This window comes from Nematostella vectensis, chromosome 15 (genome assembly GCF_932526225.1).
Source record: "Nematostella vectensis chromosome 15, jaNemVect1.1, whole genome shotgun sequence".
In the NCBI taxonomy this organism is placed as follows: domain Eukaryota; kingdom Metazoa; phylum Cnidaria; class Anthozoa; order Actiniaria; family Edwardsiidae; genus Nematostella; species Nematostella vectensis.
In genome coordinates, this window is record NC_064048.1 from 5504988 (window position 1) to 5529734 (window position 24747).

The 24747-nt window shown below is 39.5% G+C and overlaps 3 protein-coding genes and 1 non-coding gene across 5 annotated transcripts; 1 reads left to right on the top strand and 3 right to left on the bottom strand.

The window, feature by feature from the left end:
* The first annotated feature begins 704 nt into the window (after positions 1-704).
* LOC5522327 lies at positions 705-3248 on the top strand. Its single transcript, XM_032367755.2, has one exon. It carries the CDS (start codon positions 1152-1154, stop codon positions 2322-2324), a length of 1173 nt encoding a protein of 390 aa, XP_032223646.2. The 5' UTR covers positions 705-1151; the 3' UTR covers positions 2325-3248.
* Positions 3249-3503: 255 nt separating this feature from the next.
* On the bottom strand, positions 3504-3655 carry LOC116604839. Its single transcript, XR_004291262.1, has one exon. It is a non-coding gene; the product is annotated as a U12 minor spliceosomal RNA (small nuclear RNA).
* Positions 3656-6722: 3067 nt separating this feature from the next.
* On the bottom strand, positions 6723-11755 carry LOC5522326. Of its 2 annotated transcripts, none has more exons than XM_048722742.1 (3): positions 11006-11755; positions 9555-9775; positions 6723-9052 (listed from the first exon to the last, which is right to left on the bottom strand). In XM_048722742.1, exon 3 carries the CDS (start codon positions 8864-8866, stop codon positions 7994-7996), a length of 873 nt encoding a protein of 290 aa, XP_048578699.1. In that variant the 5' UTR covers positions 8867-9052; positions 9555-9775; positions 11006-11755; the 3' UTR covers positions 6723-7993. The 2 variants fall into 2 exon arrangements, with proteins under 2 accessions (XP_048578699.1, XP_048578698.1); XM_048722741.1 differs by adding an exon at positions 9254-9353 and having other exon boundaries at positions 9555-11755.
* A 7527-nt stretch (positions 11756-19282) lies between these two features.
* Positions 19283-24226, bottom strand: LOC5522325 (dickkopf-related protein 3). The gene is made up of 5 exons (XM_001641902.3): positions 23997-24226; positions 22488-22605; positions 21581-21770; positions 21020-21178; positions 19283-19940 (listed from the first exon to the last, which is right to left on the bottom strand). The coding sequence occupies exons 1-5, from the start codon at positions 24144-24146 to the stop codon at positions 19886-19888; spliced, it is 672 nt and encodes a 223-aa protein (XP_001641952.2). The 5' UTR covers positions 24147-24226; the 3' UTR covers positions 19283-19885.
* Positions 24227-24747: the final 521 nt, after the last annotated feature.

Genomic DNA, 24747 nt, shown 5'->3' on the forward strand with positions numbered 1-24747 from the left:
TTATTCTTAAATTAGGAAAAATAAAATTATTCATATATTTTCCTCAAAAATTTTATCTAAAGACTGGACCAGACATGTATAACAAATATTTTGTTTTTTTGCAAAAAAAAAAAAAATTGTGTGTAAAAAGGATAATGGACAATGGAAATAAATATAAAGATATGTATATTTTGTTAGTGGCTAATGCAATCTTTTTGAATCGCTATGGTATTTAATCGATTCTACAATCGATTCTTTAAAACCGGTTCTATCCGGACTCACGCAAAACTGATTCCGGGGTCAGATATTCAACGCCATCATAATATCCTCAAGTATTTTAAAGCAACAACAAAATATTTGTCGTAATAAACATTTACCAATCAAGAATTGTGAATTATAATCACTTAATGTCACTTCTAGTTTGGCTGACAATGACTTTGATTTTTATTTGCAAAACTGATTCCGGGGTCTTTCAGATATTGAACGCCATCATAATATCCTCAAGTATTTTCAAAGCAACAACAAAATATTTGTCGTAATAAACATTTACCAATCAAGAATTGTGAATTTTAATCACTTAATGTCACTTCTAGTTTGGCTGACAATGACTTTGATTTTCATTGAGTAATAATAATCCCTGCAGGCTATACAAATAGATAGAGCGAAGCTTTCACTTAAAAGCTTTCACTTAAAAGCCGTCAGCAGATTGTCAATTGGCAGTTAATTGTTTCGCAAACAATAGCCGATCCTATCACCCGAATAAGCAATGCCTACTAATTGAAATTGCTAAATAGCAACCATAGCACGCTTTATTATCAACGATCCAAGACATAGCCAAGAAATTAACGTGGGAAATCACAGAATGAAAAAGAAGAAGGCATAAAAGCTTGTTGCCCATCCACAGGAATTTGGACTGGGACATTTCGACGCTTTCTATGTGACGAAGACCGAGCTCTGTTTGTTTACACCTAGAGCACTGTCTAAAACGACCTGCGAATACGAAATAATCCTAAAGAGTGCGAAGAATCAAATTGGTCAAATCAAGTCCATTTCAAATAGTAATTATATGATTTTTAATATGTTCTCGGGCAATCTTGGCTTACGAATGGTATTCTGCTAATTGATTTTATGTTGTGACTTCGTGTCGCTAACGAAAAGGGAGCTTCCAAGAGATGGCTAGCAACGCTGCATACTCTTTCCCTTGCCTACCCCCGGACAGTGGTCGTTATCACGTAAAGCAGCAAAAACTCATCGAAAATGACAAAAGTCTGTCTACTTTGCGAGATAGCGTGGCTGAGCTTGTTATAAGCGACCAAGGTGTCTCGCCTAGTGATTCGCATGAAAATATGGTCACCTCAAAGGAACTTTCATCAAGCGAACACGTTGATCATTTGGATAATGATACACACGAACCGAGCAGTGGTGTAAAAATCCACACTCTAAGTCTAAATGACACTTTAACCATAAAGAAATGGGTTGATCATTTAAAGGTTTTTGATGTAAACAACTCTAAGTGTCACCCCACGCCAAGTGTTCATAACTCTTCAACTGATCATTCAAAATGTGGAAAGCAAAGAAACAGCAAAAAAGTAACACTGGATAAAAGAAAAGAGGCGATATTACCGAAAAATAAAAATGCAGCAAAATCTGCCAATCAAATTACTATGGAGTTATTGCTAAAAAGGAAACGGAAAATGACCGCAGGTTTGAATAAATCTGGCCAATTTGCTGATAAGAAGCAAATAGGATTCGAAAAAGTGATGGTTCACGAATTTGAAGTGGGCGATCAATTTTCTGGCTCGTTTTTAAAGCCGAAAACACAGAATCAAGCTGCTACCTATATCTCAGGGAATACAAGTGGTGAAGACTATGGAGACGGCTTTGGACGCAAGTTTCGGGAGAAATTAGCTAAAGCAGAAAGGCAGGAGCGAAATGCAGAGAAACTCATATATGATAACAGAGTTGCCGAGCGAAAACTCGCCGAAGCCCAGGAAGTAATAAAAACTCTTACAGCTAGAGTCGAAAGACGGAGGAAGTTTATTAACGGGAAACAAAAAGTGGAAAAGGAACTTGTGGCCCTTATTAAACATCTAAAATCTGAACGGAACAAGAAACTCGCCGAATACAGGCAGTTGTGGGAATCATTAAATGAAAAACTTTCAGAGACGAATTGCCAAATCGATGCGCTAAACAAAACTAAGACTGCAATAGAGTTTAATTATCAAAACGAACTTCAGGAGAGTCTGGAATTGGTCAGAGCGTTTGAGGCAAAAGAGTCTCAAATAAGGAAAATAAAGATAAAGATAGAGGGTGCTAAAAAGTTTAAGGAGGAAGCGAGGGTATAATTTTACCCATGAATATCATAGCATGGTCATGTTATGTGCTATATATGTAAGATTTTCCATACACCAAAAACTGGAAGTCGACTTTAATAAGACTTCTTCTTGAGCCTGCCCTTAAAAAGTCTTATTAAACGAATTCCAGTTTTTGGTGTATTGTATTTGTTCTTCTGGTTCACGAACACGATTATTTGGGCTTTTTGTATACATATATACGTCTTTTTTATGATGGAAATGATAAAGTATTTACGCAATTACAAAACGATTTAAAAAAATCTACAACTTTTCATATTTTAGATCCATTTCAAACACTGTGGCCGTATAGCAAAGATTTTCTATGTTGGGTGCGCTTCATAGAAATCGTGATAAATTTTAACAACCCTTCAAAGAAATGGGCTTTTTTGCGGTCGAGGGCGAGGGAAGGGGGGGGGGGGGGGGGCTATCAAACATGGTAGAATAAGAAAATATGTTGTGTAGCACCCCGTTCACTCTGGTGAAAACATATCACGTCAGTGTTTAGTTAGTTGGGGTCGATAAACAGCGTAGATTAGATATCAAGTATCTTTGCCTTTTTATGCGCGTGTACTAAAAAAGAATATACTATTTTAAGTGCCTTTTTATTTTAGTAGCCTTATTTTGGGATTTCAGTGCCTGATCTTTTGTCGGTGTAGGATTTACCGATGAATTTCTTGTCTGTGCTGGTTTTGTTGACATCTGTTTGGTAGGGCCGGGTTTTATTTGTCTCGGTTTCGAAGAATCAGTGACCGGCGGAAGAGTCGGTGGTTTTGATATTGGTGTCAGACGTCTTTTTCTTGCTGGAAATCCAAGCGGTCTTACAACACTCACTGCAAAGAAAAAAGAAACAGAAAAATAGGAACACTATTAATTTGTGATATTGCGACAATAAAGCATTCGCACTAGCTCCAAAAACTGTTGAGATGGTTTTAGAAATTATTTTAACTTACGTCAGTTCCCCCCCTAGAAATCAACCGAGTCATTGGGCTAGAAGCTCCATAATCAAGCTTATTCATCGCTCCTTGAGCGTAAATAACACTCTGATATTTGAAACAATGTCTAGGGCTAACACTATTAAACATGAAATTAAAATAAAAATGATAATGAGTAGCGAGGACGCTGCCAATAACTTTTCAATGGTCTCAATTATTATTATTTTTCTTATTGGGTTGGACGGAGGATTCGCAACGCAGGCGTCCCGCAAAAGTAAGCGGGTCACCTACGGGTAGCCTCTGGTCCCGTCAAAAATTCTTCACGAAAACTGATCGTGGGATCTGGCGTCACCCAGATCGTTATTTTCCTTACTCATTAGTTTAAGGCAAAAAATAAGGTGCTCAACCAAGTGCAATGACTAATACAAAAGCTGCCTTCCATGTGGGACGTAGCTATAACATATACATCTATATATATCTTTTTGTCACGTTGCAATTAGGAAGCAAATATTTAATAAGCTTAGTAAAGCTTTATATTTTTGTAGCCTTTTAGCTAATCTGTAAGTTTCAACTGATCCAATGTTATATTTAAAACATTATTGCTCATGCGCATTGATGTTAAAAAATCATCCATCAAAAGACAACCTCGTCTAGAGGCTGATATTATGCTTTAAACATATTTTGAGTCATTTCACACGTTTGAGAGTAGCGTATTTTTGGTTCTTTTAGAATTGATGTTTATTTTGAGTCATTTTCCATTTTCGTGTTGCGAACGTCGATTTCTTTCTGCCTAAAGCTCGAACACCTTTCCGACTGAAGGCCGACTAATTCCCGGTTTAAAGTCAATTACTTTCCGACAGAATGTCGATTATTTTTTCCGACTGAACAAGTCCTCGGACGGACGCACCTGGGGCCACTGTTGTTTCTTTGGTTTTCTCTTTCTTTTTTCTCTTTGTAGTTTCTTCAGTCCCTTGGTTAACTGATGATGATGCTTGGGTTAACAAGGGAGCAGAGGCCAACAGCGATTTCGCTGGGTCTCGCTTGCCCTTTAATTTAATTGAAGGGCAAATAAATAATCGATAAAGATAAAACAGGAAATAAATGATAAATAAATGGATTAATACCAATTAACTATAAATAGTTAATATAAGATATTAAAATGATTGAGAATGGGTAAAAGCAGGTGAATGAATAATGAAATATATTATAGGGGGTAAGAAAAAAAAAATCCGATATAAATTACACCTCCAAAATGGAGAAGTAGCTTAGGTATTAAAGACCAAACACTTTGAACACTGAAAAGATATATTTAGTAGCTGAATAAATAATCAAAATACTATGAAAGAATTGCTGATTGCTGGAGAGTTGAAAGAAGAAGAAATAAAGATTTTGTAAAGTTAGTATTCTTTATACGTCAAATTTCGAAAATGAGCAACCTACAGTGTAGATGATGCATAGTACTAAACATTTATCTGAGCTTCCCCAAGGGAGCACGGCAGAATGTATTCCTATATAAAGCGCGATTGATATTGTTACGAAAATAAATAAGGACGAAACAGCTGTCCATGGTTGCCGAACTGCACGGGTAATAGACTGTGCTAGCGTCCCGTCTTGGCCCGACTGGTGCGAATGTGTGTATGCTAGTGTGCTTTTAAAGTCCGTTAATTCGCACAAAGCATCAATTTTCATCGTTTGTTTTTGAGTAACTCAACTACTTAAATGAAATATATTGTTTTTCGTGTGTCTATTTTTTAGTTCAAATAAATTGCTATTACGTAACGATAATTGCCAGCGCTAATGCACGCTAAAACATTTTATCACTGTGCAATTACGTTTTTTTTAAAATGCAATTAAAAGAGTTGCTTATCGACATTCTTTGAAGTGTGCCTCCCATAACTAGCTCGAATATTTTCACGATTGATCACCTTCTGCAATTGTCCTAAAATTGTCTTATATCCAGGAATAAAGGTCACAATAAACTCTCATTGCTTTGTGATGTGTATTTATTCAGAATACGCGGTATTTCTAACGTCTGAGCATTTGAGGGATTCCGCGTTACTTTATACATCAAAGGCGTGCAGGATTCCACCACAGTGCGGTAGAATATAAATGTCTCCATGTCCCCATCGGGTTTCCGCCTCCCAAACAAACTCTTTCTACCAGGAAAGGCTGAGATTTTTACACATTTCGGCAACCTAGAGACGATATAAAGGGATCCGTGGATGCAACGCTATATGCCACCAGATGCATGCTGTCGGTACTAAGGACAACACATGCTCGCGCATTAAGTGCTCCCATGTTTGAATATTTTGAAACAAATAATGCATATCGGCCACTTTCCTCCTCCTATCTGATTATATTTGATAACGTTTCTGCTAGCCGTGTTCACGTTTCTGCTAGCCGCTATTTTGAGTAAACTCTAACGTCTCAGACTACCACAGGTTACCCGCGTGCTCGTCCAAGGCTTTTCTAGCCAATATATAAAAAATATCATAAAAATTGAGCCAAAAGTTATCGTTTTTTCCCAAAAGCGGTAACTTCCATATATGAAACAATATTCCTTATTTGGAAAAACTGCATGATTCTTATCATTATTATTACTATGGTTACGTTCTTATCATTCTTATTATTATGGTTACGTTGTAAACTTTATAAATGTAATAATGATATGTAAATCATATAAAGATTTATAACTTTAATCTTCATATGTAAAAAAACGACGGTCATTGATTAATATAGGTGGCCCAACTCTTACATAACCCACGCCGCGGTGTAGTATTTCCGTAAGCGTTTGGTGTAATCCCTTGATGACTGCTCTTTAACTGCCCCCGTGAAAGAATAGAGATAGTACGCCTCCACGAGGAGCCACATCATAGCAAAAATGTACAGGTAGTTCATCACAACCGCGGCGACGGCGCAACCGATCTGATGATGACGGCAACGAACAACAAATAAAGGATGATGAGTTGGAGGGAGGAAAAATGAAGAAGAAGAACAAATAGAAGGAAAAGAAAACAAGAAGAACACGAAGCAAAACAAGAAGTTGAAGTAAAACAGGGAGAAAAACAATAAGAAGAGCAAAAAGAATAAAAAGAAAAAGGAGAAGAAGAAGAAAAGAAAGAAAAAAGTAATTGAAGAAGAAATTATGAAAATAGGATAAATACAAAAAGGTTGAACCAATAACGATTAGTATATGTGTAAAAAGGTTATATCTGCTATTTAAAATACTTACCACGTTTGCTCGTGCGTGGATGCCGATAAAGAAGATATGTTGTGCTGCCATTATGCACAAAGCCTGACTCATGTGCATGTCTTTCTCAAACCGGTCATTTCTAAAAACCCAGAGCTACATTAATCCAAAATTACCGTCACCACTAGGGACGGTAATTTCAGTTAATGGAGCCGGAGCCAGGCTCAAAGGTCACTCATAAATTATATCGTACGAGTACACGTATCATGCTACGATAGCACAGGTATTACTCAATATGTTTCACGTGAGATACCTTACTATACACGTTCTTAATTCTTATTGGTCGCTATCTACCTATATAAAGCGCCACACCTAAAGTAAAGTCATTCGCTCTTTCGCTTCATAAGCTACGAGTACTGTAAAGAAACATTTGCGCACCTTCCCTCCCTTTTACTGACAGGTTTCTTTGTGTGTACAGGCAGTGTTAGCTTGGCGATCAACTGTAAACAAGTATTAACTTAATCATTGCTTTGTTATTGAAATAAACCGAGGAGTATCTCCGAGAGTCTGCGGTTAGTTCTGTCTGACGACTTCCCCAAGCGGGGTTTGTTTGCTATAAGGTGTGCTTGTGCGTGTGTGGACCAGCCAATACTCTCGTCCGATCCTTCACGCGGAGTGTAGGGGATATGAGTGAGGCCTAAAGGTCATATGCTTACACTACAGTTGCTACGTCACGCGATAGTCGTCACGTCACGCTAACTCGCTTTCGATCGGTCTGTCTCCCCCCATATTCTGCCATAGTCGTGCCTAGTGTATTCATTGCGTTGCAAAGCGGGCATTTCCTTTTCACGCGTAAAGCGACATTAATAAAAAAAAAAATAAACAGGGGCTTGTTCAGGAATTTTATAAGGAGAAAATGGGGAAAGGGTGCGAAGACGTAGATGTTCTGCGGCGGCTCAAGGCCAAGTAGAGTTATTTCCCTCTACTACATTCTGGGAAAATACACAGCCTGTTAATTAACGGAAGTAGAGAATCAAAAACGCGGATATGGAAAATGCGTAATGTGCGTAAAATCCACTGAACAAAGAGAAAAGAAAAGACCGGTTCGTAGTTCTGGTAAAAGATGAAATCTCTTGATGTCTCCCGTAGAACTCACCAATTCGTTTTGGTACATTATCCAATCTCGCTATCCTTATTACCGTCTTTGGCAGGCAGACAAGCAGTAAAACAAGGTATCATAAATGATAGCATTTTATATTTCGTGATTCGCAACTTCTTTCTTTTTCTCTTCACATCCTCATCCTTCTCACCGCCAATATTTTTTAAAGCTCCAGGGATAGGTATCCCAAAGCACAACGTGTTCTTCTCCTTAGGAGACTCGTTTTATGCAGCCAGCGATGCACTGCTCTGTGATTTGGTCAAACGTTCTTCATTATGAGCAATTTCTTTTACCTTATGATTAGCGTTCTCACTCATACCTCCAGCGGCCGTATTATTCATTTCACTAGACGAGTTGTTTGCTGACAGCTTTGCTGAATTTAATGTTGTGGTAGTCCTGTATTCATAAGATTTGAGAATCCTGTTTTTCTGACTCTCCCTTTAGCCTTGACAATATTCCCTGATCCGCTGCTAGAAGTTGACGACTTCTTGCCATCGTCTTTTGATGTTTTCCCTGACGAACAAATTTGTGAGATATCTCCTTTTTTGGTTTTAGAGTCTTCAATTTTTTCAGACAAACTTCCTGAATTTGTGTTTGATGTTCCATTTGAAGTCTTTTCATTCGCTGTTGATCTATTGCTACCGTTAACACTGATGTTTCTCACATTGGTAGAGACCTCATCACCCGCAGACTTCTGCTTGCCTGGTATGCTCGCCTTTCTCGGGGTACTATCTTTAACTATTATTCCCCCTGTAGAATCATCGGTAGAGTTAACAAACCAACCTTGTTGCTTGCTTTTAATCTTTGTTTTACCTTTGTCAACTGTATTTTCATTACCGACAGGCCCGCCTGAAGAAGTTTTCCTGGAATTATCTGCTTTACCAGACATTGACGCTTTTCGATTCTGGTTCAGATCATTTTTTCCTCTACCTGCAGATTCTTCAGTTATCCCGGGCAAATCATTGTTTTTGAGAATGCCTAGAATAGGCGTCTTCTTAGCATTGCAAACACTCGTCTCTACCTCAGGGATACCACTAAGTCCTTGATCACCCATTGCTGGTTTTCCGTTCTTGGAGGCCAACGTTCTATTGTTAGTAGTCTCCACTCCGTCTCCTCCCTCGAAACCTTTGTTGGCGAACCCTGAACCTTGAACCTCCATCCCCTCAAGAGTGAAGGAAACAGTTGTTGAGATTTTCCGGTTTGGGAATAACTCAATAGTTGTACTTGTTTTTCTTTTGATTGCATCAATCATGGAATTCACAACACTTGTTTGTCTGGAAAATTTCTGTTTTCCTTATTTATTAGATGTAGATGAGCTAGCTGAGCCCTCTGTGCCAGGTTCTTTTTCAACGGTATCAATATCTTTTTCGAGCTGCTTTTTCTTTTTCTTTTTCTTTAGTTTTCTCGACCCTTTTATTCAAATGAATTCCCAGCAGCTCTGGTGTAAAGAAATAAAAAATAAATTTTCATTAACTTTATCAAGCACTGCAGCAATACAATATTGTACATTTATTGAGATGGAAACCGTGTGAAATTTTATGCACAAGCATAAAATTTCGATGGGGTTTTAGCCATCTTCGTTGTTTCTATGTAGATGTGAAAATAAAGTGTTAATGCATATAGCAGTTATGGCACTCACGTGACAGTGGCATACGCTGCTACGGTAGCGGCCTAGTTACTTCCAATGCTGAGCCAACATAGACCTCGGTGTTCAATGGAAATGTAAACGTCTCATTTTCCTGTAGACAATAATTATCACCATGGTCAGCAGCATGGTCACCACAGCCACCACCTCCGCCGCCGCCACCGCCGCCGCCACCGCCACCGCCACCGCCACCGCCACCGCCACCGCCACCGCCACCGCCACCGCCACCGCCACCGAATTCAAGCCCAAAAAATGAGGCAGGAAAGACACATTCTAAAATGTACCACATACTTACTGGTAGGAATATATATGGTTCCATCGCAGGCTCCATGTTGTAAAGCATGAGGAGGTATGTCAGGTTCCGGACGGAGTCGGACAGATTCACAAGTGACATGGTGAAAACATTATTAGCGCACAGGCCGTCAACGCTAAGGAAGACGTCAGAAGTATTGCATAACTTGATGATTGCGACAGTGGCGTTGCCGAAATATCCAACCCTAACAATATGAACTCCGCCTGGAAGAAATAATTATATCAGGATGAGGTGTAATTGGAGAGGGATATAATGATAATGATGATGCTATATTGATGATAATATAAGTAAATGTTTATGTAAATGATGACGACGATTATGCCACTATTGGCTGTTGCTGCTCGTTATAATGGCAACGACAACAGCAGAGTGGCGAACAAGTTGCATTATGTTGAATAGCTGTGTTCATTTACGGAAAGCATATCACCACTATACGATAATGACTATTTAATAAGCCTCACGAACACCTTAATGAAAATGTGTAAAAAGTTATCCCCTTATCGGTGGATTCCCTAGAGACCGTTATATATATGCCCGCTTACACGGTGGCGGTCGAGCATGAGTAGTGAAAAAAACTCGAAAGTTTCCGCGTAAACATCATTTCCGGTGCGTTTTTTTTTTAGCAGTCCAAAATTTGAGCGGTATCGTAGAAGGAATCTTAGGGACCGTCATAATGAGTGTTGACTGTATTCTAGTCTCAAGCTGCTGGGGATTTTACAATTATAAGATTTTCCTTTACCCTGGGGACTTGATTCTTTTACTTTGGGGACTCGACTCTCTTATTCTAGGGACTCGACTCCCTTATTCTGGGGACTCGGCTCTCTTATTCTGATGACTGATTCTCTCACCCAGGGGACTTAATTCTTTTAACCTGGGGACTTGATTCTCTCACCCTGGGAATTGGATTCTTTTTCACCTTTGGGACTTGATTCTCTTACCTTGGGGACTGAATTCTCTTACAATTTGTGGACTTGATTCTCTTACCTTGGGGACGTAATTCTCTCACCCTTGGACTGAATTCCCTTACACCTTGGGGACTTGATTCTCTTACCTTGGGGACTTGATTCTCTTACCCTGGGACTTGATTCTCTCATTCCTGGACTTGATTCTCTTACCTTGGGGACTTGATTCTCTTACCCTGGGGACTTGATTTTCTCACCCTTGAACTTGATTCTCTCACCCTGAGGACTGAATTCTCTCACCCTGAGGACTGAATTCTCTCACCCTGAGGACTGAATTCTCTCACCCTGAGGACTGAATTCTCTCACCCTGAGGACTGAATTCTCTCACCCTGAGGACTGAATTCTCTCACCCTGAGGACTGAATTCTCTCACCCTGAGGACTTAATTATCTCAACCTGAGGACTTAATTCTCTCACCCTTGAACTTGATTCTCTTACCCTGGGGACTTAATTCGCAAAATGTATCACTTACAATTTCTTCCAATTCGACTGTCTCCTTTCCAGGATCTCTATTGGTTGAATTCGACGCGCAAGCTTCATGCTCCAGTTTACGTGGGTTCTTATCTCGAAAAGACATCGTCACATCAACTTGCCCTTCTTCTGGTACAATATCTAGAATGGAGATCTTTTCAAGGTCTTTTGCTTTGTATCGGAATAACTTCTTAGAATTCTCATCCACGGAGAGTGTCACAGAATTCCCAATCTTAAGCAGAGCAGGTTCTGTAACAAGAGATATCAGTTAAGATAAAAAAAATTGATTGTCTGTATACAGCCAGCTCCCTTGGGAGGAGGAGGGCTGTTTCGCTACATTTGGCCTTCTGTCTCCTACTAGACTCAACTTCCAATTGAAGGTACTTCCTTGGGTTCCGACTGTTCATTTCGTTTAGACAAAATCATGCAGAAATAGAGATGCATGAATAGGGGCATGATGTAACCTAGTGGAAATTGTATTCAGTGTATTCAGTTTTGATACATAGCACTTTCCTTTGGTAGCGCAAGAAGAGGCTTTATAACTCCAAAACTCCCTTCCTCCAGTAAATAGCAACGAGCAGAGCGTTCGCGCTTAAAATTGCATGTACCAGCTATTTTCACTAACGCGTTTTTTTCGGTCGCTTCAGCTGTCGTCCTTGCAATAAGACCTCACACCCACCGTGACACGACGCATGCTCCACACCGTTCTGTATCCGCCAGATGCTATTATAAGACTGCGCCAGGAACACGTGATCTACATCCGGGTCACTAGCTATCACCTAAAGCTCAGACATCTTCAAGCCTGCACCGATCCCGACCGAGAATACCGTCACGCCATCATTACGAAGATTTTCCGACGGCGCCCTGACGCTCTCCGTTCCCCTACTTGCTTTCCCGTCGGTCAGAAGTATGAGTACGCGTGATATGCCCATATTTGGAGGCCGAGCACCGCTGCTTGGGTTTAAGTAGAGCTGATCACGTGCCATAATGAGGGCGTGGTCAGTGCTTGTCCCGCCGCTGAGTAGGATACCGCCTGGACGGCGCTTATTACTGCAGAAGTGCTACGGGAAAGGGGCGGGAAAGGAGGTATACAAGAGGTTTACGGGAAAGGAAGTTTACAGTCAATCAACCCTACAGTCAAACAACATGCTATTGCTGATATTCCGTAATTGCGGATACCTCTATTACAAATACCTTGTTATGATGGACTTTCATATCACGGAAACTTATTACGAACACCTCTTTCAGGGAAATTCTCCTATAACGAAAACCTCGCTGTTACCCATGGATTGCGGGGGGGGGGGGGAGTCACACAAGGGGAATTTATCTGTACGTGGGGGAAGGGCAGCGGGCAAAAAGAAAAAGGTCGATAAGGGGCTAGTTGAGAGAAGTTCAATAATCGGACCGAAATTGATTAATTCTTATAACAGTGGAAAGCCTTAATTGCCTTAAAAAAGCAGACATCGCTTCGCTCAGTTCAAATAAATCTCTCAATTTCTTTCACCAGCATTTAGTTCTCAGTTGCCTGGCAAAAGTAACATTCTATTGAGTAACGAACCTATTATGAGCGTTGAAGTCGAAGATGATTTTCGGCGTCGAAGCGTATCGTATCAACGCGATCCTTGCCCCAGACTCCGACGATTGCGAGACGTTAAACCGCTGACATAGTGTTGCTATGAAATCTTTTGCACTCTGGAAATTCGCAGGACCAACACTTCCAGATGAGTCAAGGACAAATATCAGGTCGATTGGGTTCTGACACTCTGTAAAAATAATATAATGAAAGTGATGCTATCAATATTACTAAATGAGTGGGTACCTATGAAACATTCAGGTTTATAATTCATAAAACACATTAGATCCACTATCCGATCCCCCAAAAAAGAAAAAAAAAAACCGATTATATCATAATAATATAATTAATTTATACTTCTGTGTTTTCAATACACCAAGTTTCATTATATTTTTATTATTCTATAAGAAGTTTTATATGCTACGCTATCAAAAAAAATACTCCCAAAATATTTTCTTCACTTTTCTCTGCCTTATTTGGGGCCCTGTGTTCAGAGTGTTTGGCGGGAAATTCATGCGAGTTTGCATTCAAGTCAAATGCAATCAGGCCAAAGTTACCAGTGATAACTTACCTACACAGCAAACCACGTCTGTTGGCCCATCGCACACGTGACTAATTCTTGAGCCAAGGCAACTGGAACTCAGCTTGCAAACGCCACGGCGTCCGCCTGCGAAGCATTGTGGGCCCTCTCCTTCTCCTGGACACGAAGCCCCAACAGCCTGCCAGAAAAGTTGTCACCCTCATAAAGCGGCCTTTTTCTTTCAGGATTACTCACTTGAAAACTGTATCAAATACCTTGTCATCTGTTTTTACCCGCGTTCTTACCATATATTTGATTTTTGATATAAGTACTCTTTGGTTAACCAGGAAAGGTTGAACTTGATTACAAATGGAAAAGTTCGTAAATGGTGAAAGTTAACAAGCTATTTAATCTCATATGATTTAAGGTGTATTATTTTGTTTATTAGTTTGTTTATTTTTATCAGGGCCGTAGAACAGGGTGGGGCACCCCCCAAATTTAAAACAAAATATAAGGAAATGACCAGGAGGGGCTTGGCTGTTCCCCAAATATTTCCGTATTGACATGAATATACAACATTACTAAAAACCTACGGATCTTTTGTACTTGTTTCATTTTTCCTTCATTAGGTAGCTTCAACTGAAACCTTTGATTTGGCCTTACGCAAGGTTTGAATAAAACTCTTGTATTACTACAATTTAATCATATTATATATCTTTTTCATTTACCTCTATTGCCTTTCGTCAGGAAGGCAGTCTTTCGTTAGTCGTAGCATTGATATCTTGTGATATGGCAGAAGTGAGCAGACTAAACCCATATTTGGTGCTGTTGGCCATCACTGAGAGAGGTCCTGTAGGGATGGTTGTCGAGCCTGATGTGACCTGATACCCATTCCTCTAGAGCCAGGAAGTGACCACCGATTCTTTTGAAGGCATCGCAACGAGTTCTGGGGCATCTGAAAATGGTATGTATAGATGTGTAGTGTTCTAGCTAGTGGGTAGCCTGTTTATATCAGGCCTGGGAACAAGTTGAGACCTGGGAACGAGAGAAGTGATCACCATATTGCACTGAACCGACTAAAGTTTTTCTTTGCCTATGCACTACTAGAAACAGTAGAATTTCTTAAAGTCTCTATAATCTTTGACTGATTTTTGAGTTCAAAAACGTAACAACCCTATAGCACTTTAAGTAAAAACAGTTCAATATTTCCGTAGCCTGGAATCACATCCGAAATCCAGAAGTTAGAGGCCTAGACACAACAGACTGACGGTCTGCCACCAGCGCCACCAATATGTTACGCAGGAAAATAGGCTGGAAAAGCTAGATAACGGTCGCATTGTTATTCGGATTTGGGTCCAAAACATACCTATCCTTGGTTACGGACTCTAAAAGTTAAGCACGATTGTCGACGTATATAAAACATGTTAGTATCTTGTGTAGACAAATACCTTTATATGTGCCGACCAATATAACCTTCCCGCGTTCCTGCTGATGCGAGCCTTACCTACAAAATCTTCCACCAGGCTATTACCCACAAGCTCATACATGTGGCGACGCCCAGAGGTAGAAAGCCCCGCCTTGCATATTTCATATCATTCCGCACGGCCATGAAACCAGAAGTCTCGTACAAGATCTGTCGAATAAAATCCATATGAAACTTGTTAGTGAATTGCTAATATTTGCTATTATTATGTTTCTTTAAGCTCCCTGAACAACATTTTTTATTTATTTATTTATGAAAACTACCGAAAGCAAAGCCTTAAGCAGGGCCGTAGCAGGGAGTGGGGCACTGGGGGCAAGTGTAAGGGCGTGGCTGTGCCATCAAATGTGTTCTTAATGTTTTCTGCGCCTGCTACGGCTTATGTTAGGGGCTAGCAACGACTTACAGGCGACGTGCATGCCTTAGCAAGAAGAGAGGCCATCTTTTTTCATCTTATCTCGTGCCTGCATCTTTAACACCAACTCTACCTGAGCAAGAAAAGCGGCCATCTCTTCTCTGTTTGATATCCCAGCATCCTTCACAGCCTTCACTACAAATGGATACAGTGCTCTTGTCCTGGTGCAGTTACTTGTCAGATTATAGAAAACTTCTCTAGTAACCTGATGGGCTACCTGTGGCGACGTCAGGGATACAACATGCCTCTGTTGGTGTCTTACAGATGCCGGGTAATGCTGCGCCTGCGCATTGGTGTACCGGTTTACATTCGCCTCGGTATCCCTTTGTGTAAGTGGCTTTACACCGGCTCCCAAATGAGGCAGATAACGCTGAAATACAAAATTGTCAACATATTTCAAAATCAGTACATTGTATTAATAGTCTGAGTATAACAGTGTCTCAGTCTAGGCTCGATTTCCAGCTCGTTCGTATAATGATCCCCGTGATCGTGCCAACAAGAAACGCGGGCTCACATGTTGGCTGAAAACCGAGCCTACTTCTCAGTCACGCTTACAAAAAAGAACAATAACACCGGCACACAACTCAAGACAAAACAAAAACAAAATGACAAGATCATGAAAAAACACAGTCTAATAATCATTTCTACCCTCTATTTATTTTCGTATTTAGTCTTCTTGGGAAAAATGAAATAATGATCTAAAACCTTTCTCAAAATCTCGACAAGCCACACAAACCCGGTGGCGGAAAATGTTTTAAGTTTCTGACGTTTTAGGAAACACCTCAATTTTTAGAGAACATTAAACAAACAAACAACCTTTATTACTTACAAGCATAGCTGAAGAAGATGGCTAATATGATTACCAACTGCTGTTCAGACATCTTGAGCTCTAGAACAAACTTGAGTTTTGAAGACGAATACAAAGGTCAGATAAAAGAAAGCATACATTTTTTTAGCTTAATGTGCATCCCTGAATTTGAAATATTGTTACTTATTTCTAATGACCAGCTACCGTCCTTTTAGACAACCACTAATTGTCTCGATGGTATCACTTAAACAATTAACTGCTTATCAAATTTTAAGATCAAGTCCCAAAGATGGCTTAGATTTGTCGATTTGTCTGCGTGCTTATATTAACGCGAGATGGGGTAAAACGATGTAATAAAACCCTTAAACATAAAGGGGCGCAACATACGTTTTTCGTGACGATAAATTTGAAGTATGTGTTACCCTTTTCTATATAAAGTATTTTAAAGTTTTCCAAACAGTTTAACAGCTCGCCCAAGGGTTCTTTTTGTATCATTTTTATAACAAATTCCTGGACACCTGCCAGTTTTGAGCTTATCTCTATACAAACCTTTTCTAAACTTGTATACATTACCTTGCTCTCATAAGCCTCAGAAAATGATGAACGTGTTATCCTCTCTTCGCGTTCGTACTCAAAGACACATTTCGTAAAGAGTTTTTGTTAACGAGGATAATGTGCCAGCCCTATCAAACGAGACCAATTTTCATTGACAACAATTGTCTGTACGAGTATTAAATGCTTTAGCCTTACGGTTCTTGGTAATTACCAACTGACTTCTAGCACAAAAGATACTTTATTAGCGAATAGAAAGGCTGAGAAAATAAGTTGTTAACGGCAATTACACATAAAAGCCTGGATAATATGTATTGTTCTCTGCACAATCACGACAAGTAATTCTATTGTCTAACATCCTCTTGGACTGGCATGGCCACTTGTTTCCTGAATTAGACTTTCGGCTTTTGGCCTATATTAAATATCAAATACTTTATTCCATAACACATATGCTCCTAAGGTAACCGCGTACAGTTCTACCAAAAAATGCCCTAGAAAATGGCACCCATAAAATCCCGATAAATAAGGGACGATAAAAGCGATCAAAATCTGGGAACTGTGGTTTTATTTCCCAGATCCCGAGAAAATCGCTATCAATTTAAGCTCAAACGGTGAATCAAGTAAATGACGCCGTTGTGTAAATAAGTTTATCCGAACGGAAGGGTACGGATTTCTATCATAATATCCAATCAGGTAAACTAGATAAAGAAAGACTGTCACAGTGCTCCAGTACAGTCGCCCTCAAAAACGGAGTAATATCATTCTCGAAATTCATGTAGAAATCATAACACGCCACCATCGATTCCTGTGAATGGTTAGCTGTTTAGCACCTTTATGGTAATATTTAGCACGCAAAACTGCAAAATTACAAACAAAACTACATACAAACATTATGTTTGCCTTCTGTGCGAATTCTGGTCAAAGAAGATATCTCTGCAGTTAGGGCCGGCTGTCGAGTGGTCCCAAAAGTGGGGGGCGAAAGTTGGGGGGAGGGGTGGGTAGTGGTTTCAGGGGGAGGGGTGGTTGATGGTGATACCTGTTGGTTTAAAAAAAAACTTCATATACTAGAAGTTTCTAATAGAAAGGAAATGCTGCGACAGTGATATACAGTTGCTTTAGTGTTGTTCCAACGCTACATGGTATACATGCAGCCACAATCAACGACAAAACCTGTTGAAAATGACATCTAAAAAGTAGTCTTACTGAAATAATTTACAATATGGGAACTTTTTAATAACTCACATCCCCCTTCTCCCCATTCAAAGCTGCTGTCTAGGGTTGTCAGTAAAAGAATCCAACATTGATTTGGGGGAGAGGGGGTTGGGATGGGGAGGGAAAGATATCAAAGTCACTATGCTACGTAATTTAGATTTCCATCTGAAACTGCATTTGAAGCGCTAAAACTTTCACAGTTTTGTCGCTGATTGCAGCTAAGCTTGAAATTTTAGAAAGTAGCGAGAGAAGTTTACCTTTAGGCGTTTTTTTTTTGTTATCGAGATTTGAATAGCTGGCACAATCTTAAATTTATTTGGGATTGTTGAATTCCTTGCGCCCGTGGTCTTACCCCTGCTACCCCTCTTGTTTCTGCCATTTTGAAACAAACACAAAGCTAGAGGCAGCTTATCGTATCGCGCTTAGTTTTTCTTCGCCAAAAATATCAATAAACGTAAGGTAGGCTAATTTGTTAGAGAATTTGGCAATATATTAGTCTTTATTTTTTATCGAGAGTCATGATTGGTAGGAATTTGATTATTTTGTCATATCCATTTCCTCCCCGACCTATTTTGTCAGTTTTAAAAGCAACACAACAGCCTGGATTTATGAACAAAACCATTTGAAAATCTGTTTTGATTGTTTTACAGTATTAGCTTTTCTGTCAAGGTGTTTTTCACCTTTTAGCATCAGTTGGGTTTGCTAAAACTTGTTGCATGCTCTTCACAATTACTTGAAGGCATTTGGGTTATTGTTTTGAACGGATAAGTTTTCCCAAACTCAATACAGTCCATAGCCAAGTGAGCTAGAGTATTTAGGCATTGAGTTTGTTTGCTCGTTTTGCTTGTTTAGTGCTCAATTTTGTCGAGGTTTCCATCGACTGCGGGGGACGCGACTATGGCACGTGTGCTGGTACGAATGGTACGCTTCCGACCCGGCTCATAAGTCGGCAAAATCGGTCTGAAACTGTTATTAAATTCTCCTTCAACACTCTTTAAAAGTTGTGGTAACTCGTCCCAAGTAACTGACAGTGAACATTTTTCCAAACTTACCGAAATTTGCTCTAAAAATATTGCTTGTTCACTCCTCTTGTTGATTAATTGACCACGAACACCGTACGAGAGATCACAAGTCCCATGTCAAAATATGGCACAATGTTCGATTGTTTGTCTGTCAAAATCTGTCAAACTGAAATTTAGTTCTAGTCTCTCGCGGCCTTATTTTTCAAAGTGAGGCTGCGGAACAAGACCCCAAACCAAAATCGAACCAAACACCCGCATATATTCTGCCGCGGATGCTCGTGAATGAAAAGGAAAGAGAGTTGTAAAAAGCGGTGTCAAGATTAGTATGCTGCTCCTGCGTCGCAGCAAATATAAGAAACATACATCCGCTCGGAAAAGTGTGTGTGTGTGTGGGGGGGGGGGGGGGGGGGGGGGGGGGCTGTGCCCCCACTGTCCAGAGGGCGCTGGCGCCCCCCCCCCCCCCCCTGCCCCTCCCCTTCCGCCGCCCCTGATAGTCCAGAAACAGTGCAAGTTTTTGTCATAACTTTCCACATCCGCCATTTCTATCGCCATATCGCTCAATGAAATGCACATGCGCAACAGAATAGTCCCTTGTTATTTCTGCCTCTTTCTCGCTCTTTTGACCTCAACCTCCTCTGTTCCCGAAAATGCAGTTGGTGAAATCCTTGAGAACTAATGAATCGAACGACTAGCATCTGGAGGCAAGCTGTTTAATTTTATTACAAACAGTCAATATTTTGCTCTACATGCATGTTTACTGATCAATATCGAAGTTAGAAAGCGAATTTTCTTCAATTCCTAAAGCTTACGGGCATTTATTGATTATTTACGATGTATTTATACAGTATGTATTAACAACCGATAGAGCCAATTTGTACAATATATTTTTTAAATTGTTAGAAAATCTAAATCATCTCAACCTTATCCTTACATTCATTTAAAATGATGAAAGACCCTTAAAACCCGGGCACCCTGCTCAAGTACTAGCGATGTCGGGTTCCCTGTGTTTGCATGTCACATCATCCTAATCATCCTAAACGCTCTAGCAATCCCCAGTGTTCCCGGTAAACTCTTGCTATCCCTCGTCCTTAATCCCTTAATCCCAACAACAGTATGCCCTCATAAAAAACCTATGACACATGAGCAACAAAAGCTGAAGAGTTTCCATCAAAGAACGAATAAGACTCTCGCAATGTCCATTGTTCGTCACGTGTTTGTGGTGACCAATCATCAGATTGACAAATGATCACATGGTAAGATAATTTTGGTTTTTATGTCGTTAAGCTCGTATTTTGCTTTCTATTTCTTCTTCGAGTCGTCTTCCTTTACGCAGATTTCATGAACACCAAAAATCCTAGAAATAAACAAAAGTGTAAGTATGATCAGAAGAATGCATATTTTCATTTTCTTTTCCTGCAGTCTATGGATTTCACTTTTAATAATATTTCATATTATGAAAGACACATGAGGCCCTGTGAACATAAGACTTTGTGTACACGGTCTACATCCTGTCTGGGATGTATTGTTATGACAGACAGATTTTTAAAACTTTTTTACACATAAAACCTTGTTTGGTCCACACACACCGTCTGGGTCTACTGTAATGTTATGATCGATTTGCTGGACCTTGTCCACTTATACACGGACGCATGCTGTGAGAAATTTAACCGACTTATTTACACGGACCACATGCCCTTTGATTGTATTATTAAACTTACCCGACTTGTTTACACATAAGGCCTTGTTTACACGGACCATATGCCCTCGGAAGTTATTGATAAAATTACCCGACTTGTATATACATAAGGCGTTGTAAACACAGACCTATGTTATGATGGACTTACCCGACTTGTTTACAAATAATGACTTCTTTATACGGACTCATGCTATGATAAACTTGGCCGACTTGTCTACACATTTATAAGGCGTTTTTTACACGGACCTATGTTATGATAGACTTGCACGACTTGTTTACACATAAGGCCTTCTTTGCAAGGAGTTATGTTATGAAAAACTTACTAGACTTGTTTATACATAAGGCCTTGTTCACACGGACCACATGCCCTCTGATGTTATTGTTAAGCCTACCCGACTTGTTTACACATAAGGCCTTGTTTACACGGACCTCGTGCCCTCTAATGTTATTGTTAAGCTTACCCGACTTGTTTGCACATAAGGCCTTGTTTACACGGACCACGTTCCCTCTAATGTTATTGTTAAGCTTACCCGACTTGTTTGTACATAAGGCCTTGTTTACACGGACCACGTGCCCTCTAAAGTTATTGTTAAGCTTACCCGACTTGTTTGCACATAAGGCCTTGTTTACACGGACCACGTGCCCTCTAATGTTATTGTTAAGCTTACCCGACTTGTTTGCACATAAGGCCTTGTTTACACGGACCACGTGCCCTCTAAAGTTATTGTTAAGCTTACCCGACTTGTTTGCACATAAGGCCTTGTTTACACGGACCACATGCCCTCTGGACCTGCGCCCCAATGTACACATTCTTAAAAAAGTTTATTGGTCCGCACACCATGTTTTCTTCGAGAGGAGGCTTGCAGATTGAGATGTGTGGGTTGATCGCTGACTCCCTGAAATTTATTTAAGTGAATGACTAGCGCGAAGAGGAAACGCAGTTCTTCTTATTTTGCGGTTCCAAATGCAAATGAATCATATAGTCCATTGTTTTATATTATATAAAACATATATATTTATTATATAAATTTGCATTCGGAACGGCGCATAAAATTTCGGTGTTGGGCTGGTTTGTGGGCCGGGGAGGGAAAAGTGTTCCAAATATATATTATTGTAGTCAAAAGCCACCTTTTCACTTAGCTGCGAAGGATATTCTGAAAATGTATGTCTTGGCTTGAATTGATTGGTCCATAACTTTTTAAAATAACAATCGAACAGTGTTCAAAGGCGGAACGAACCAACGGATAGGCGGCAAACCAATAATCTTAGTAGCATAATGTGTTGCCTTGACAACCTACCTCACGCAGCACGTGCCAGCGGGGTCCTTGCAGTCGTCATGGCGATCACAAAAAGTCCCAGGCGCTCCCGCAACGGCGTCCTTCTTACATCGACCATAAGTACACTGACCTCCACAGCACTGACCATTCTGGGTACACGCGACGTTCTCCTTCAGACAATGGACGCACAGGAACATGTGACAGTATCGACCTGTAAGGAGGGAGAGCGAGTCAAATATAAGTACTCTGAGAAACGAGATCCAGAGTATTTAAGGCACATATTGGAAGTAACATGTTACGATATCGACCGCTGGAGAGGGAGAGATAGCGAGTCAAATATAAGTACCCTGAGAAACCAGATCCAGAGTATTTAAAGCACATATTGGAAGTAACATGTTACGATATCAACCTATGGAGAGGGAGAGATAGCGAGTCAAATACAAAGTACTCTGAGGAACAAGATCCAAAGTATTTAAAGCACATATTGGAAGTAACATGTTACATTATCGACCGCTGGAGAGGTAGAGATAGCGAGTCAAATATAAGTACCCTGAGAAACGAGATCCAGAGTATTTAAAGCACATATTGGAAGTAACATGTTACAATACCGACCGCTGGAGAGGGAGAGATAGCGAGTCAAATATAAGTACTCTGAGGAACAATATTCAGAGTATTTAAAGTACATATTGGAAGTAACATGTTACTATATCGACCTGTGGGAGAAAAATAGACACCTCTGAGTTCTAGGAAAGCATTTTTCGGGTATAAGATCCCGAGTATATTTAAGGAAGTGTTCTCTTGTTTTATGTGTGCTTTCAGTGAAGTGTCCTGGGGTTCCCTCTACAGAAAAAAGATACATTGACGCGTTGCATGAAAATAGTTGAATATGTTGTTATAAAACCCGAACATTCCGTCCACGTGCACGTACCTTTATCACATGGTTTATGTGCATTGCATTCCTGGGAATAGTATCCCGGACTGAGCATGCGCGGTTGTGCTCTTTCTTGTCCGTAGCGCGCATCAAATGGCGACAGGGGAAGGAACGCCTATAACATCGCAATTAATAATGGATATTTTACAGTCAAACCAGGTCAAGTGTGCCCCCCCCCCCCCCACCAATGTCGATTACTGGGTTCACTATTTGAAATTTCATTTGATTACTTGCCGAGAAATTTCCATTCTTCAAACGTGTATTGGAATTTCTGGTTGGACTCATTTCTCTTTGTGTTAGTCACCTGTTGTATGAACTCGACAAATGGGCCAAAAAAGTCAAGAGATACAAAAGGTTTGTGTGAATTTATTACGGGCATAAATGCCTCTATATTTACACAAAAACGAGTCTAAAAAAACAACTAATCAAAATTATCAAAATTTGCTTTGAAAATTCGAAAACTCAATTTCAAGAAAGGACACGGCAAATAATCAAATGAAATTTCGAATAATGAACTGAATAATCGGCTCATGCTTGACCTGGTTTGACTGTAATGAGCCTTATCCGTTTAAAGACGAGTCTTTGCCAGATCGAAATTTGTTTTTACTCCTTTGTGATGAAGCTAGATCCTGGTTAAAAGAATTGAAATGCGCAAAATTTGTAAAAAAAAAAAAAAAAGAAAAAAGATAAACAGATACAGAATCAACGTCACAGGAATGCTACGAACCAAGTACCCAGGCGATTTGGAAAACGGCCCATTACATAAACTTAGATACCTTTTCAGAAATTTTCATTTGTTTTCTACCCTTTTACATATCGCTTGGTGTATTCTGCATACGTTGAATTTTGTAACTTAATTTTTGAAAATATTTACGAGATTAAATTTTAGGTGGGTGGTTCCCTGGGTGTGTCTATTTAAAGTATCATGCGCTGTACAGTACATTGCTTTTATTACGTTTTTAGTTGTTTAAGTTTTGAATTTTTATCACCCCATAAAAACAATAGCAGGACATCCCATGTTTCAAATTTTCAATTTACTTATTTCTATTTTAAATGGTATCAATTAATCGGCTTATAACTTATTAGCCTATAAACATTACCTTAACTAGAATCATTTGATTTTTAACAATTCTTCGTTGTGTCATAACCTTTCTTTGACGGAAAGTTCTTTCACAAATCATAAACGAGGTGCATTTTTTTGTGTTATTCTCTGTTCTGCCCGTACACTGGATGAAGGTGAAATTGTAATCCAGATACATTAAAGCTATACTCACATCATAAGATGCAAGTCTCTGAAAAATATATTGTGTCTTCTAGTATTCTAAAGCTTGTTTCATTTATTAGCTGATTTTTCGATTGTTGTAAACTCCTTTACAAATATGTAATTTTGTTTACGAAACGTCTCGCCGACAGAGAACGTGTAACTCGACCTAATCTTAAGAAAATAAATAGAAAAATGCTTAACCAAAGGACTGTTCCCGAAATATATTTTTTTCATTACGTTACCTTTTTGCTTATTTCACCACCAACTGATCTTGTCCATCTTTGGTTTGTGCTATGTTCTATTTTGTCCTCGTCTTGATTTCCTACTATAGATCTGAATATCTGTGAAACCACTCCCAACAATAGCAACCAGGTAATTTGTCTTAGCTTCATTTTTATCTTTTTTTTGTTAAAAGGGACAAAAATCCCTTGACTAAGCCAAGAACTCTAAGCGTCAAATTGTTTTGTTTATATGTCATAAAGCTATTATTATCGAGCTTTATTACTTATTTATCACGTGTCATAAAACCTATGTTAGTAAATCCCCTTTAAATTGATGCATCTAGAATGCTTTAAATGATAATTTGTTGAGCTACGAGTAGAAGGTTTTTGGAGTTAAAAAAGAATGTCATTTTGAGGTTCATTAGTGGGATTTGTTGCTGGTAGGGACCGCTGGAGCTTTTAGGTGAAACATTAAGTCTACAACTGGTACCTGTCTATTGATCATTAGAAGAATGAAAAGAAGAACATTTACAATTAGAAACAAGCCCTCGTCTTCAAACCAAAGATCATAATATTTTCCCTGCAGATAATTGAAAGAAAAACATCCCCAGATAACAAATAAACTTGTTATGTTATTTTTAAAGGTCTAGAATGGAGTAATGGATGTTAGCATCTTTTCTCTTCAAAATTGACTTCAAGTAAATAGGTCGACCTTCCTTAAACCTTTATCTAACACGCTCAAGACATCAAAATAATTCAGTGTTTTTTCCTA

Excerpts from the sequence above, each read along its gene's own strand:
- LOC5522327 (XM_032367755.2), top strand. The coding sequence starts at position 1,152 with ATGGCTAGCAACGCTGCATACTCTTTCCCTTGCCTACCCCCGGACAGT.
- LOC5522326 (XM_048722742.1), bottom strand. The coding sequence starts at position 8,866 with ATGATTGATGCAATCAAAAGAAAAACAAGTACAACTATTGAGTTATTC.
- LOC5522325 (XM_001641902.3), bottom strand. The coding sequence starts at position 24,146 with ATGAAGCTAAGACAAATTACCTGGTTGCTATTGTTGGGAGTGGTTTCA. Across the intron at positions 21,771-22,487 it reads ACATAAACCATGTGATAAAG|GTCGATACTGTCACATGTTC; the intron begins GTACGTGCACGT and ends CCCTCCTTACAG. Across the intron at positions 21,179-21,580 it reads GCTGGCACGTGCTGCGTGAG|GGAGTCAGCGATCAACCCAC; the intron begins GTAGGTTGTCAA and ends AATAAATTTCAG.